The sequence below is a fragment of the Pseudophryne corroboree genome, chromosome 11 (genome assembly GCF_028390025.1).
Source record: "Pseudophryne corroboree isolate aPseCor3 chromosome 11, aPseCor3.hap2, whole genome shotgun sequence".
Lineage (NCBI taxonomy): Eukaryota > Metazoa > Chordata > Amphibia > Anura > Myobatrachidae > Pseudophryne > Pseudophryne corroboree.
Window position 1 is genome coordinate 317,412,862 of NC_086454.1, and position 14,073 is coordinate 317,426,934.

General features: G+C 45.2%; 1 protein-coding gene across 4 annotated transcripts in view; it reads right to left on the reverse strand.

The window, feature by feature from the left end:
* BANP (BTG3 associated nuclear protein) overlaps positions 1 to 14,073 on the reverse strand; it is a 753,599-nt gene that overhangs the window by 623,019 nt on the left and 116,507 nt on the right. For all 4 annotated transcript variants that reach the window (XM_063945657.1, XM_063945659.1, XM_063945658.1 and 1 more), the window contains one exon: positions 3,246 to 3,340. In XM_063945657.1, coding sequence (XP_063801727.1) covers positions 3,246 to 3,340 — 95 coding nt within the window. The remainder of the gene's footprint in view (positions 1 to 3,245; positions 3,341 to 14,073) is intronic.

The following is a 14,073-nucleotide window of genomic DNA, read 5'->3' on the forward strand; positions in this document are numbered from 1 at the left end:
ATATATCCTGCTGAAAAATTAATCTGGGCTATAATTCCCCGTCAATTTTTTTATTTTATTTTTTAACAGACTCACTGACAGGCAAATACAGGTAAAGTGAAGAATTTAATCTCTGACCTTGCATAGAAATGACTTGCATTAAAAGGTTGAGGATTAGCATTGAGGAATGGCAAGTCTGCCATCTAGTGGTAGAACACAGGTACAATTGAAATAGCAAAAAACTATTTCCTGTATTCGCATCATCATGCAGATTAAAAAATCTAGCATCAATAGTGGAGACAGAGTAAAAGCATGTCTGCAATGTAGTTATCAAGACATGTCATTACTGAAAAATAAAATATCTACTGTGCTCTACAGGTATCATGAATGAATTAGGCATTACCATACCCTCCAACTGTACCTTTTTGGCAGGTACAGTACCTTTTTTTTATGGTCTGTACCGATTTTTGGCTCTCCAAACTTCCATTAAAAGTATAGAAAATGGGGCGTGGCCACGCCCCCCTTTACATGTGGCCACACCCCCTTTCCTACTTTGTACTGATTTTTATGTGTAAAATGTTGGAGGGTATGCATTACTTATATTAGCTGTTGGTTTTGGCAGCAATTCCTATGACAATGAGCTCATGTGACCATCCACAGCCAATGTGCTGAGAGCTGGCAGCTTGAAGATTTCACAAGTTGTTTCCCAGGTGCACACTGAACATACTCCTACCGCTACCAGTACATGGGCTGTTATGTTTTGGTGCTAGGCAATCTATGTGCGGGTTATCATTAAGTTATAGCAGATACACAAAAGGCACTCTGTTTGGCATTCTATAGCACATTTTTGCATTACACCATTTGTCATAATCTATTTCAGATAAGTCTTATGGACAGGATATCTAACACACTGGGCGGGGTGTGGAATAGACCAGCATGGGTTCCAACCCCAATTAATACTGAATTCTCAAAGCATAATACCTGGAAAATAAGATTTCACAACCAAGTGCACAAGATGACAGCAGAAGCCTGAATGGTTGCAGATAATATACGTCATGTGTTTCACGCAAAAAAAGCAGCGCTGCTTTGATATTACAGATAAATCACATAATTCCCAGATTCTGTCCACAGTTACTTGAATACAATTAGTGCAAACACATAACCAAAGTAATTAACTACTTCAGATCTGATGCGTTATACTACAATATTGAATTGTTTTGCGCTCCCGATCTCCCGTCTATAGTGACAGGAGATTACAGGGGCACAATTCAATTGTTTTGGGGGGGATTTGCGCTGATTGAACCCATAAAGGTTGGGTTTAGCTGTGTAAAGCATCTAAACCCAAAGTGCTGTGTGTGATTGCGAAAAGTGCCATTTGGGCCCCAAGGGGGGTGCGAACTGGAATGCAGATGCAGGCAGACATCGCGCCCGAACGGAGCTACAATTGAATAGCTTTGATTGGGCGCCATCTACTGGCTGCTGGTGAAAAACATTTGCATTCCGCCCATAGTGCTGGGTGGATCTTGCATGTGCCACACTGATCCACATTTAGTAAGTCAAGCTAGACACGATTTAACCACTTGGGTCCTTTAGCTAAATAGCTGCCTCTGTTTTGATATCAGCGTGCCTGTTAATGTGTTTTTGGAAGATAGCCACACAAACCAACAGCAGCCACCTCCTGAAAGAATTTACTAATGGGCACGTAATGGGGTTATTATCAATAAATGTGGTAGCTTTAGGGCCAGACAAGGTGGTGTGTAGCCAGCATTATCATCATTGCCCATATAGTGGCAAGCTGCTCAATCTGATTGAGCAGCTTGCCACTATATGTGCATTGTATTTAGAGAGGCATGGATGGGTCAGCATTAGGAGGGATTGCTGACTCCAGAGTGCCATTGGAGAAGTTAGGGGTGTCTCCAGGTAAGCTGGCTCTCAGATGCTGTAGGAGCCATTATCATGTGGCCTTACACTGGGCAATTAGACCCAGACATATTTGTAATTATTTATGGGGTGGGTGTGGGGTGCAGTGGCCTCTATGTTGGTATGGCTGGACTGCTTCAGGTTGGCACACCCTAACACTTTATTAACACTTATTATTTTCCCTATCACTTTGTATATATTTTGTATTATTTTAATCACACTTCACTTACATAGCACTTATGTGCTTCTTATTAACCCCTAATTTTCTCCTGTGTGCTGACCTGGGGTAGCCGACCTGTGCCGACGTGATGGGGTCCTGCATCCCGGACCCATACCTAGTATTAGGGACCCCCAGTGACGGAGACGCCTTGCCGATCGGCCTGGGGGCTTAACCCTATATCTGCAGATATATGCAACTAAGAATTTCGTATTATCTGATTATTATGTAGTATTAGTTTTCACTCAGTGTGCATTAGGGAACACAAATTGATTTTTCTTATCATCATTGCCAACAGATCAGCTACTATCGGACGGGCATCCTGGTTCCATGTAGAAGAGCACCCATCATACTGGGCAACTGTATATACCCACAAACAAGTGCCTACAGAGTATTGTCCATGCAGATATAACACTACGTACTTTCAGATGTGTGCATTTAGTAGATCTCTTTCTGCATCTGGAAGATGATAGAAATACATCTGGCTGGACAATAAGTATGTGCAGTAGGATTTATAGTCCTGATAAGCTCCAACTTTTGACCATCTTTCCATACATATTAGAAGCACATTTTAATATAAAAACTTGCATGTTAGGTTCATTGGTACTTTATAAACCATCTGATCTAAGGGAAAGCAGTTAGCGTCCTGACAAACGGGATCCCGGTGGTCGATATACCAACGCGGGGATCCCGAGGGAGGACACAAACCTGGAATGCCGGCGTCCCACAACCGGCATCCCGATTGTTCAGACAGCGGGACACAAAGCCGTCCTGCAGCGGAGGGGGGGGGAGGTGTTAGGTTTAGGCAGCAGAAAGGGAGTTAGGGTTAGGGTGGTTATGGTTAGGGACCAGGGACGGAAGGTTAGGGTTGGGCATATAGAATGGGAGGTTAGGGTTAGGCACCCAGTGGGGAGGGTTAGGTTTAGGCATCAAGCATGGAGGGTTAGGGTTAGGCACCACCAGGGAGCTAAGACCCATGATGTTGTCTCATTCTGCAGGAACGCCATACCTACACCCGTACAAACGGTCAGATTTATGCCCTGACACAACAGTATCACAGACATGTCGCACTGACACAGGTATCAGGATCACAGCATAAACCCCAGAAAGTAGTGGCAAGGGTTAAGACCTTAATGGATGGGTCCTGACAGTTGATTTCGATCCGCTGTCGCTTCAGTGAAGGGGCCATGTCTTCCTCCGTCATTTCATGGTTCTCTAGGATAACTGTGGAAAAAATAAAAATAATGTATCAAATTAAGTTGAAATGGACAACGCTTGGGTCAGGGGGCAGGGCAGTTCGGGGTGTCCACTCTGTGACTCCACACACCCTTGTTATAGATGAGACAATGGGTGGAGTGATGGCACACAATAGTGCATTCTTCTGGCTCAGCATACGGCCGTTCCTCTGCTGGCCGTGGGAGATCACTGACTAATGACTAAACAAACTGTAAAATCCTAGAAAGAATCAGTTCTTCATCAAGGGGTCAGCTCAATATCCAAGTGTCAGCTACTTCCCTCAAGTGACCCCACATTTGGGCTTCAGCCAGAGAGTAAAGTTAAATGAAGAAGAGAGACGCTTCCAGCCGGTAATTGTAGAGCAGATAGGGAACGACATTGATGTATTCAGCATAGATAGGTTCTCGCATTCTAAGTTCAGTGATAAAGCAGAATAGTGTCACACAAGCAAGTAAATGCTTTGAATAAAGATAAAAAATAATACTGTGGAATAAAATAAACACAAGTCACATGGACGTAATGTCGTATAAAAAAATGAGGCTACAGCAGATATTTCATCACTCCTGTTTATGTAGCCAATGTATCTTACATATAATAAAAAGAATAATATGAATAATGATAATACTACAAATGATAATTATAATGGCACTGTTTATCTCCTTGTATAGCTGTCTACACAACAGCATGGTCTTATTTTAAGATATCTTGGCGATAATTAAGATAGCTGTATACACTGTCAGTGTACCCACAGATATTCTATCAGCCTACGAGTTCTACTAACAACTACATATAACAAATAAAATTTCCCATTTGTATCAATAACTCATCCCCAGGCTTTGGAGAATGAAATCAGAATTGGTCAGTGTTTTTCTTGAATTATGCCTCTCATGGCTAATCAAGGAATGACTACATAAGAAAACACTAAATTATACAACTTTAATAATAAAAGAATAGCACCCAGCGAATCTATCAGAAGTGGTAAATTATCGCTGCTGATAGGATATCCCCCTTGAGGGTCTATTGAATTGAAGTCGGAAAGACAGCACTTTCCGACTTTTTTAGGTCGAATCAGGATTCGACCTATTCAGCTCAGCTGCCGTTTTTCCGACTTGTCAGAAAACACGTGAATCGGCGGATTAGCCGTGGATCCACATATTTTGTCAACAGGTTTTTGGCCCGTTTTCGACAATACTGATCAGACTTTTAAAAAAGTTAAATTTGCATTGTCGAAAACGGGCTAAACCTGTCGGAAATGGCCGGAAATTGAATACAGGTTGAGTATCCCTTATCCAAAATGCTTGGTACCAGAAGTAGTTTGGATAACGGATTTTTCCGTATTTTGGAATAATTAGATACCATAATGAGATATCATGGTGATGGGACCCAAGTCTAAGCACAGAATGCATTTATGATTCATATACACCTTATACACACAGCCTGAAGGTCATTTATTACAATATTTTTAATTACTTTGTGTATTAAACAAAGTTTGTGTACAATAATAAGCCATAAGAAAACAAAGGTTTCACTATCTCACTCTCGCTCAAAAAATTCCGTATTTCGGAATATTCCATATTTCGATATATTTGGATATGGGATACTCAACCTGTACTGAACTGTCGGATCTTCTCCATCAGAGAGGATCAGACAGGAATTGATTAGACCCCTTAAAGGGAAAAATGCAATGGCCTACGAGATGCAGGCTGTTCAGGATTTCCTGCCAATCTAACCGTATTTTTAAAGAGGCAATAAATGACAAGGCAAAACCAAGTCGGTATAGCCTTGTAAATGATTGCCACTTTAAAAATGCGGGTAGACTCGCAGGAATTCCTGAAAAGCCTGCAGCTCGCAGGCCATTATATTTTTCCCATAGTCTATTAGTTAGGTGTCTGCAGAGAATGCTACATTTTTAAGTGTGTTTAGTCACTGTTCTTACTGTAACATTCCACATCTAATGATAAATAAGACAACACACACAGTGCAAATTAAAATACTTAGAATAGGACACTAGTAGCTCTCACAGCCTGAGAATTTCCTTCTCCTCAAATCTTCAAGTCATAACTAAAAAAAGAACAAGCCATTCGTCTGATTTTTTTTTAATAATAGATGAGGACTACATAAAAGCCTGGGAGGGCCACTAGATGGGCAGCCTTGTAACTATGGGGGTATTCCGACCCGGTCACTCGCTGCAGTTTCTCGCAGTGCAGCGATCGGGTCGGAACTACGCATGCGCCGGCACTGCAGTGCGTTGGTGCATGGCAGCCGTCGTTGCCTAGCGATCGCCTCTGAGGCAGAGGCAGTCGCTGGGCGGTAGGGGGCTGGACGGCGGCGTTAAGCCGCCGTTTAGGGGGCGCGGTCCGGCCAACGCAGGCATGGCCGGATTGATGGGGGGCGGGCCACAGTCACACACATCCGCTGCGGGCCGGGGAGCGACGAGTAGCTCCCGGCCAGCACGCTAAAGCTGCGCTGGTTGGGAGCTACTCTTGAAGTGCAAAGGGGGGGGGGAGGGTGCGGCACTGACATGCGGGGTGGACTAGTCCTGTGCTGGGCATCCCCCCGCATGTCAGTGTGAATGATCGTGGCTGTGCTAAATGTAGCACAGCTCCGATCAACTCAGAATGACCCCCTATTAGCAATAAAAATAAGAATTTACTTACCGATAATTCTATTTCTCGGAGTCCGTAGTGGATGCTGGGGTTCCTGAAAGGACCATGGGGAATAGCGGCTCCGCAGGAGACAGGGCACAAAAAGTAAAGCTTTAGGATCAGGTGGTGTGCACTGGCTCCTCCCCCTATGACCCTCCTCCAAGCCTCAGTTAGGTACTGTGCCCGGACGAGCGTACACAATAAGGAAGGATTTATGAATCCCGGGTAAGACTCATACCAGCCACACCAATCACACTGTACAACCTGTGATCTGAACCCAGTTAACAGTATGATAACAGCGGAGCCTCTGAAAGGATGGCTCACAACAATAATAACCCGATTTTTGTAACTATGTACAAGTAATGCAGATAATCCGCACTTGGGATGGGCGCCCAGCATCCACTACGGACTCCGAGAAATAGAATTATCGGTAAGTAAATTCTTATTTTCTCTATCGTCCTAGTGGATGCTGGGGTTCCTGAAAGGACCATGGGGATTATACCAAAGCTCCCAAACGGGCGGGAGAGTGCGGATGACTCTGCAGCACCGAATGAGAGAACTCCAGGTCCTCCTTAGCCAGGGTATCAAATTTGTAGGATTTTACAAACGTGTTTGCCCCTGACTAAATAGCCGCTCGGCAAAGTTGTAAAGCCGAGACCCCTCGGGCAGCCGCCCAAGATGAGCCCACCTTCCTTGTGGAATGGGCATTTACATATTTTGGCTGTGGCAGGCCTGCCACAGAATGTGCAAGCTGAATTGTATTACACATCCAACTAGCAAAAGTCTGCTTAGAAGCAAGAGCACCCAGTTTGTTGGGTGCATACAGGATAACAGCAAGTCAGTTTTCCTGACTCCAGCCGTCCTGGAACCTATATTTTCAGGGCCTTGACCACATCTAGCAACTTGGAGTCCTCCAAGTCCCTAGTAGGCGCAAGACACCACAATAAGCTGGTTCAGGTGAAACACTGACACCACCTTAGGGAGAGAACTGGGGACGAGTCCGCAGCTCTGCCCTGTCCGAATGGACAAACAGATATGGGCTTTTTTGAGAAAAAAAAACCACCAATTTGACACTCGCCTGGTCCAGGCCAGGTCCAAGAGCATGTTCACTTTTCATGTGAGATGCTTCAAATCCACAGATTTGACTGGTTTTAAACCAATGTGTTTTGAGGAATCCCAGAACTACGTTGAGATCCCACAGTGCCACTGGAGGCACAAAAGGGGGTTGTATATGCAATACTCCCTTGACAAACTTCTGGACTTCAGGAACTGAAGCCAATTCTTTCTGGAAGAAAAATCGACAGGGCCGAAATTTGAACCTTAATGGACCCCAATTTGAGGCCCATAGACACTCCTGTTTGCAAGAAATGCAGGAATCGACCGAGTTGAAATTTCTTCGTGGGGCCTTCCTGGCCTCACACCACGCAACATATTTTCGCCACATGTGGTGATAATGTTGTGCGGTCACCTCCTTTCTGGCTTTGACCAGGGTAGGAATGACCTCTTCCTGAATGCCTTTTCCCTTAGGATCCGGCGTTCCACCGCCATGCCGTCAAACGCAGCTGCGGTAAGTCTTGGAACAGACATGGTACTTGCTGAAACAAGTCCCTTCTTAGCGGCAGAGGCCATAAGTCCTCTGTGAGCATCTCTTGAAGTTCCGGGTACCAAGTCCTTCTTGGCCAATCCGGAGCCATGAGTATAGTTCTTACTCCTCTACGTCTTATAATTCTCAGTACCTTAGGTATGAAAAGCAGAGGATGGAACACATACACCGACTGGTACACCCACGGTGTTACCAGAACGTCCACAGCTATTGCCTGAGGGTCTCTTAACCTGGCGCAATACCTGTCCCGTTTTTTGTTCAGACGGGACGCCATCATGTCCACCTTTGGTAATTCCCAACGGTTTACAATTATGTGGAAAACTTCCCCATGAAGTTCCCACTCTGCCGGGTGGAGGTCGTGCCTACTGAGGAAGTCTGCTTCCCAGTTTCCATTCCCGGAATGAAACACTGCTGACAGTGCTATCACATGATTTTCCGCCCAGCGAAAAGTCCTTGCAGTTTTTGCCACTGCCCTCCTGCTTCTTGTGCCGCCCTGTCTATTTACGTGGGCGACTGCCGTGATGTTTTATCCCACTGGATCAATACCGGCTGACCTTGAAGCAGAGGTCTTGCTAAGCTTAGAGCATTATAAATTTACCCTTAGCTATATTTATGTGGAGAAAAATCTCCAGACTTGATCACACTCCCTGGAAATTTTTTCCTTGTGTGACTGCTCCCCAGCCTCTCGGGCTGGCCTCCGTGGTCACCAACATCCAAAACTGAATGCCGAATCTGCGGCCCTCTAGAAGATGAGCACTCTGTAACCACCACAGGAGAGACACCCTTGTCCTTGGATATAGGGTTATCCGCTGATGCATCTGAAGATGCGATCCGGACCATTTGTCCAGCAGATCCCACTAAAAAGTTCTTGCATGAAATCTGCCGACTGGAATTGCTTCGAAGGAAGTCACCATTTTTTTACCATGGCCCTTGTGCAATGATGCACTGATTTTAGGAGGTTCCTGACTAGCTCGGATAACTCCCTGGCTTTCTCTTCCGGGAGAAACACCTTTTTCTGGACTGTGTCCAGAATCATCCCTAAGCACAGGAGACTTGTTGTCGGGATCAGCTGCGATTTTGGAATATTTAGAATCCACCCCTGCTGTTGTAACAGTATCCGAGATAGTGCTACTCCGACCTCCAACTGTTCCCTGGACTTTGCCCTTATCAGGAGATCGTCCAAGTAAGGGATAATTAAGACGCCTTTTCTTCGAAGAAGAACCATCATTTCGGCCATTACCTTGGTAAAGACCCGGGGTGCCGTAGACAATCCAAACGGCAGCGTCTGAAACTGATAGTGACAGTTCTGTACCACGAACCTGAGGTACCCTTAGTGATAAGGGCAAATTTGGGACATGGAGGTAAGCATCCCTGATGTCTCGGGACACCAGATAGTCCCCTTCTTCCCGGTTCGTTATCACTGCTCTGAGTGACTCCATCTTGATTTGAACCTTTGTAAGTGTTCAAATTTTTTTAGATTTAGAATAGGTCTCACCTAGCCTTCTGGCTTCAGTACCACAATATAGTGTGGATTAATACCCCTTTTCTTGTTGTAGGAGGGGTAATTTAATTATCACCTGCTGGGAATACAGCTCGTGAATTTTTTCCCATACTGCCTCCTTGTCGGAGGGAGACCTTGGTAAAGCAGACTTCAGGAGCCTGCGCAGGGGAAACGTCTCGACATTCCAAACTGTACCCCTGGGATACTACTTGTAGGATCCAGGGGTCCTGTACGGTCTCAGCGTCATGCTGAGAGCTTGTCAGAAGCGGTGGAACGCTTCTGTTCCTGGGAATGGGCTGCCTGCTGCAGTCTTCTTCCCTTTCCTCTATCCCTGGGCAGATATGACTCTTATAGGGACGAAAGGACTGAAGCTGAAAAGACGGTGTCTTTTTCTGCAGAGATGTGACTTAGGGTAAAAACGGTGGATTTTCCAGCAGTTGCCGTGGCCACCAGGTCCGATGGACCGACCCCAAATAACTCCTCTTCCTTTATACGGCAATACACCTTTGTGCCGTTTGGAATCTGCATCACCTGACCACTGTCGTGTCCATAAACATCTTCTGGCAGATATGGACATCGCACTTACTCTTGATGCCAGAGTGCAAATATCCCTCTGTGCATCTCGCATATATAGAAATACATCCTTTAAATGCTCTATAGTCAATAAAATACTGTCCCTGTCAAGGGTATCAATATTTTTAGTCAGGGAATCCGACCAAGCCACCCCAGCTCTGCACATCCAGGCTGAGGCGATCGCTGGTCGCAGTATAACACCAGTATGTGTGTATATACTTTTTATGATATTTTTCCAGCCTCCTGTCAGCTGGCTCCTTGAGGACGGCCCTATCTATAGACGGTACCGCCACTTGTTCTGATAAGCGTGTGAGCGCCTTATCCACCCTAAGGGGTGTTTCCCAACGCGCCCTAACTTCTGGCGGGAAAGGGTATAACGCCCATATTTTCTATCGGGGGGAACCCACGCATCATCACACACTTCATTTAATTTATCTGATTCAGGAAAAACTACGGTAGTTTTTTCACATCCCACATAATACCCTCTTTTGTGGTACTTGTAGTATCAGAAATATGTAACACCTCCTTCATTGCCCTTAACGTGTGGCCCTAATAAGGAATACGTTTGTTTATTCACCGTCGACACTGGATTCAGTGTCCCTGTCTGTGTCTGTGTCGACCGACTAAAGTAAACGGGCGTTTTAAAACCCCTGACGGTGTTTTTGAGACGTCTGGACCGGTACTAATTGTTTGTCGGCCGTCTCATGTCGTCAACCGACCTTGGCGCGTGTTGACATTATCACGTAATTCCCTAAATAAGCCATCCATTCCGGTGTCGACTCCCTAGAGAGTGACATCACCATTACAGGCAATTGCTCCGCCTCCTCACCAACATCGTCCTCATACTTGTCGACACACACGTACCGACACACAGCACACACACAGGGAATGCTCTGATAGAGGACAGGACCCACTAGCCCTTTGGAGAGACAGAGGGAGAGTTTGCCAGCACACACCAAAAACGCTATAATTATATAGGGACAACCTTATATAAGTGTTTTCCCTTATAGCATCTTTTTTATATATTTCTAACGCCAAATTAGTGCCCCCCCTCTCTGTTTTAACCCTGTTTCTGTAGTGCAGTGCAGGGGAGAGCCTGGGAGCCTTCCCTCCAGCCTTTCTGTGAGGGAAAATGGCGCTGTGTGCTGAGGAGATAGGCCCCGCCCCTTTTTCGGCGGCCTCGCCTCCCGCTCTTAACGGATTCTGGCAGGGGTTAAATATCTCCATATAGCCCCCGGAGGCTATATGTGAGGTATTTTTAGCCAAAAAAGGTTTTCATTTGCCTCCCAGGGCGCCCCCCTCCCAGCGCCCTGCACCCTCAGTGACTGCCGTGTGAAGTGTGCTGAGAGGAAAATGGCGCACAGCTGCAGTGCTGTGCGCTACCTTAAGAAGACTGAGGAGTCTTCTGCCGCCGATTCTGGACCTCTTCTCGTTTCAGCATCTGCAAGGGGGCCGGCGGCGAGGCTCCGGTGACCATCCAGGCTGTACCTGTGATCGTCCCTCTGGAGCTAATGTCCAGTAGCCAAGAAGCCAATCCATCCTGCACGCAGGTGAGTTCACTTCTTCTCCCCTAAGTCCCTCGTTGCAGTGATCCTGTTGCCAGCAGGACTCACTGTAAAATAAAAAACCTAAGCTAAACTTTTCTAAGCAGCTCTTTAGGAGAGCCACCTAGATTGCACCCTTCTCGGCCGGGCACAAAAATCTAACTGAGGCTTGGAGGAGGGTCATAGGGGGAGGAGCCAGTGCACACCACCTGATCCTAAAGCTTTACTTTTTGTGCCCTGTCTCCTGCGGAGCCGCTATTCCCCATGGTCCTTTCAGGAACCCCAGCATCCACTAGGACGATAGAGAAATACAGAATTTCCTACTACCTGTGTGAGCAGCCCCTACTGGAATTGTTGGGTATAGCACATCACAGCAGGCAAGGTAAGGGCAGGCCAAGTGTTATATTAACAGGATCAGAATCTTCAGACACCAATTACAATCTCTCTCGCAAACAAAACAGGGGCACACGGTACACTGTAGGGAATGATTATACCATTTTATAGAACAACCTCGCCTCCCGTATGTGTGATTACCCAGACACAGCTGCACAAGCAGATAATGCGCATTTTTTAAAACGGAATTGAAATGGGCTCTTGAAAGAAAGATAAGAGCTGAACATCACACAAATCTTGCAGACATCTTAAACATGGCAATGGGAAGGAAACAAGCCCATTTGCAGGCAGCATAGGATATAGCGCAGAGGACCGGGAGCGGTAGGTTTAATTAACTTGCAAATGAAAAAAGCACGGCAGCACTTAATAAAGCTCCATCTATATAACATTTTATTGGCCAATAAAAATAAACTGGGAGAACAATAACATGTTATATCTTCGTGCTAAACACAAACGCTCGCGCAATCTGTTTTCAAACACCGAGTTAAACGACTGCTAAAGCTAAAGAGCTGTTTATTTCATATGAACGAGCTGCTAATAACATTCACAAATATATGAGCGCAGCTGTTTCGGCTTATCGGAAGTGAATATATTTGAGATACTAAGGAGATTAATGGGAAACTTATTTTTTAATGCCTTTTATATTTTATATAAAGATAGATAGATAGATAGATAGATAGATAGATAGATAGATAGATAGATAGATAGATAGATAGATAGATAGATAGTCATAAGTCCATTGGAGGGTCTTGATGAGACTGGCTACATTACAATGGGCGGTATAGGCCCTGGTATCCCGTGGGAAACTTTACATCTATATATGGGAATATTTCAGAACTTATCTGAACAACCTGCTGTAATTTCAGTTTTGCTAAAACAAAATTTTAAGGGAACATAGACACAAAGGGCCTAATTCAGACCTGATTCAGCGCTAGCATTTTTTTGCTGCGCTGCGATCAGGTCACAACTGCGCATGCGTATGCATCGCAATGCGCAGGTGCGTCGCACGGGTACAAAGCGGATCGTTGCTGTGCAATGGGTTTTACGAAGAATCCATTCGCACAGCCGATCGCAAGGAGATTGACAGGAAGAAGGCGTGTGTGGGTGGCAACTGACCCTTTTCAGGGAGTGGTTGGAAAAACGCAGGCGTGTCCAAGCGTTTGCAGGGCGGGTGTCTGACGTCAATTCCGGCCCCGGACAGGCTGAAGTTTTTTTGTACCACTCGGCTACACATGCGATCGCACACTTGCACAGCTAAAATACACTCCCCGGTGGGCGGTGACTATGCGAACGCAGGACTACAAAAAACAGCTAGCGAGCAAACAGGTCTGAATGACCCCCAAAGAGTGGGAAAACCCAGACTGCATAATAAAATAGTGTAAGATACATGTATAGAACATATAATGAGAATGCAGCATAATAAATTAACCTTTCACAGCACAACTGTCAGCTGCCCTCATCCCATCACCTGTACATAGGACCTCAATGCAATCTATAGTTTACGGAAACATAAGGTTTGAATGCAAACTGTAAGAGACATCTGGGCTGTGCAGGGGCGGATCTGTACACCTCAGAGACTGACATCTACTTATGACGTATGACGGATGATTGCATGCTCCATAACATGCAGTAAAACTGAAGGACAACAGTCTTAAGGCTGTATTTAATCAGAAACTTGTTTCCCTATAACTCCATACCAATTGCCTCATATTTAAAGAGCTTCCTTGATTATATTAGAACCATGGGGTTCCAATGTTTGTGAGGATACTGCTCCCCTGAGTAAAAGCTGGAACACATTAGGTAATACATGCAGGACAATCTATGGCTCTCACTGCATCTGCCTGAATAGCTGCTGCGGCTTCATATGTTGTACGTGAGGAGGATGCTGCAAGCTGCGTATCTGGTCTATTAAGCAGTCGGTACCATGTGTACTAACAGTGATATCCTAACTGATCCACAGGTCGCTACTCTGCGGATCACTAACATTCGCTCACAGGGCAACCCAATCTCTATGTTGCTATTAAAGTAAATCCGCAGCTGATGCGGCAAAACATCACTGTAATACAGGAGAAAGAAAAAAATCTGAGTATACCAACATAGGTTGATATGTGCGCATGCACGTTTATTTATTTGTATATGGGGACACAGCTGTTTCTTCTCGCCAATGTTTTTCTGAATGAAACTGTGAGATATATGTGACTTGTTATCTATCTCTCTCTATGTATGTATGTATGTATGTATGTATGTATGAATGTATGTGTATATGTATGTACGTATGTATGTATGTGTATATGTATACAGTATATATAACACATAGATGGTACGGCACTCCAATGATTTTCAAACAAGTTTCATGTGACCCGTTTGAAAATCATTGGAGTGCCGCACCATCTCTGTGTTGTATTCATCCTCGCTGTGAGGGCACCCATTGTTGTTCTTTATTAAGTGGCTGTGCCGGACCC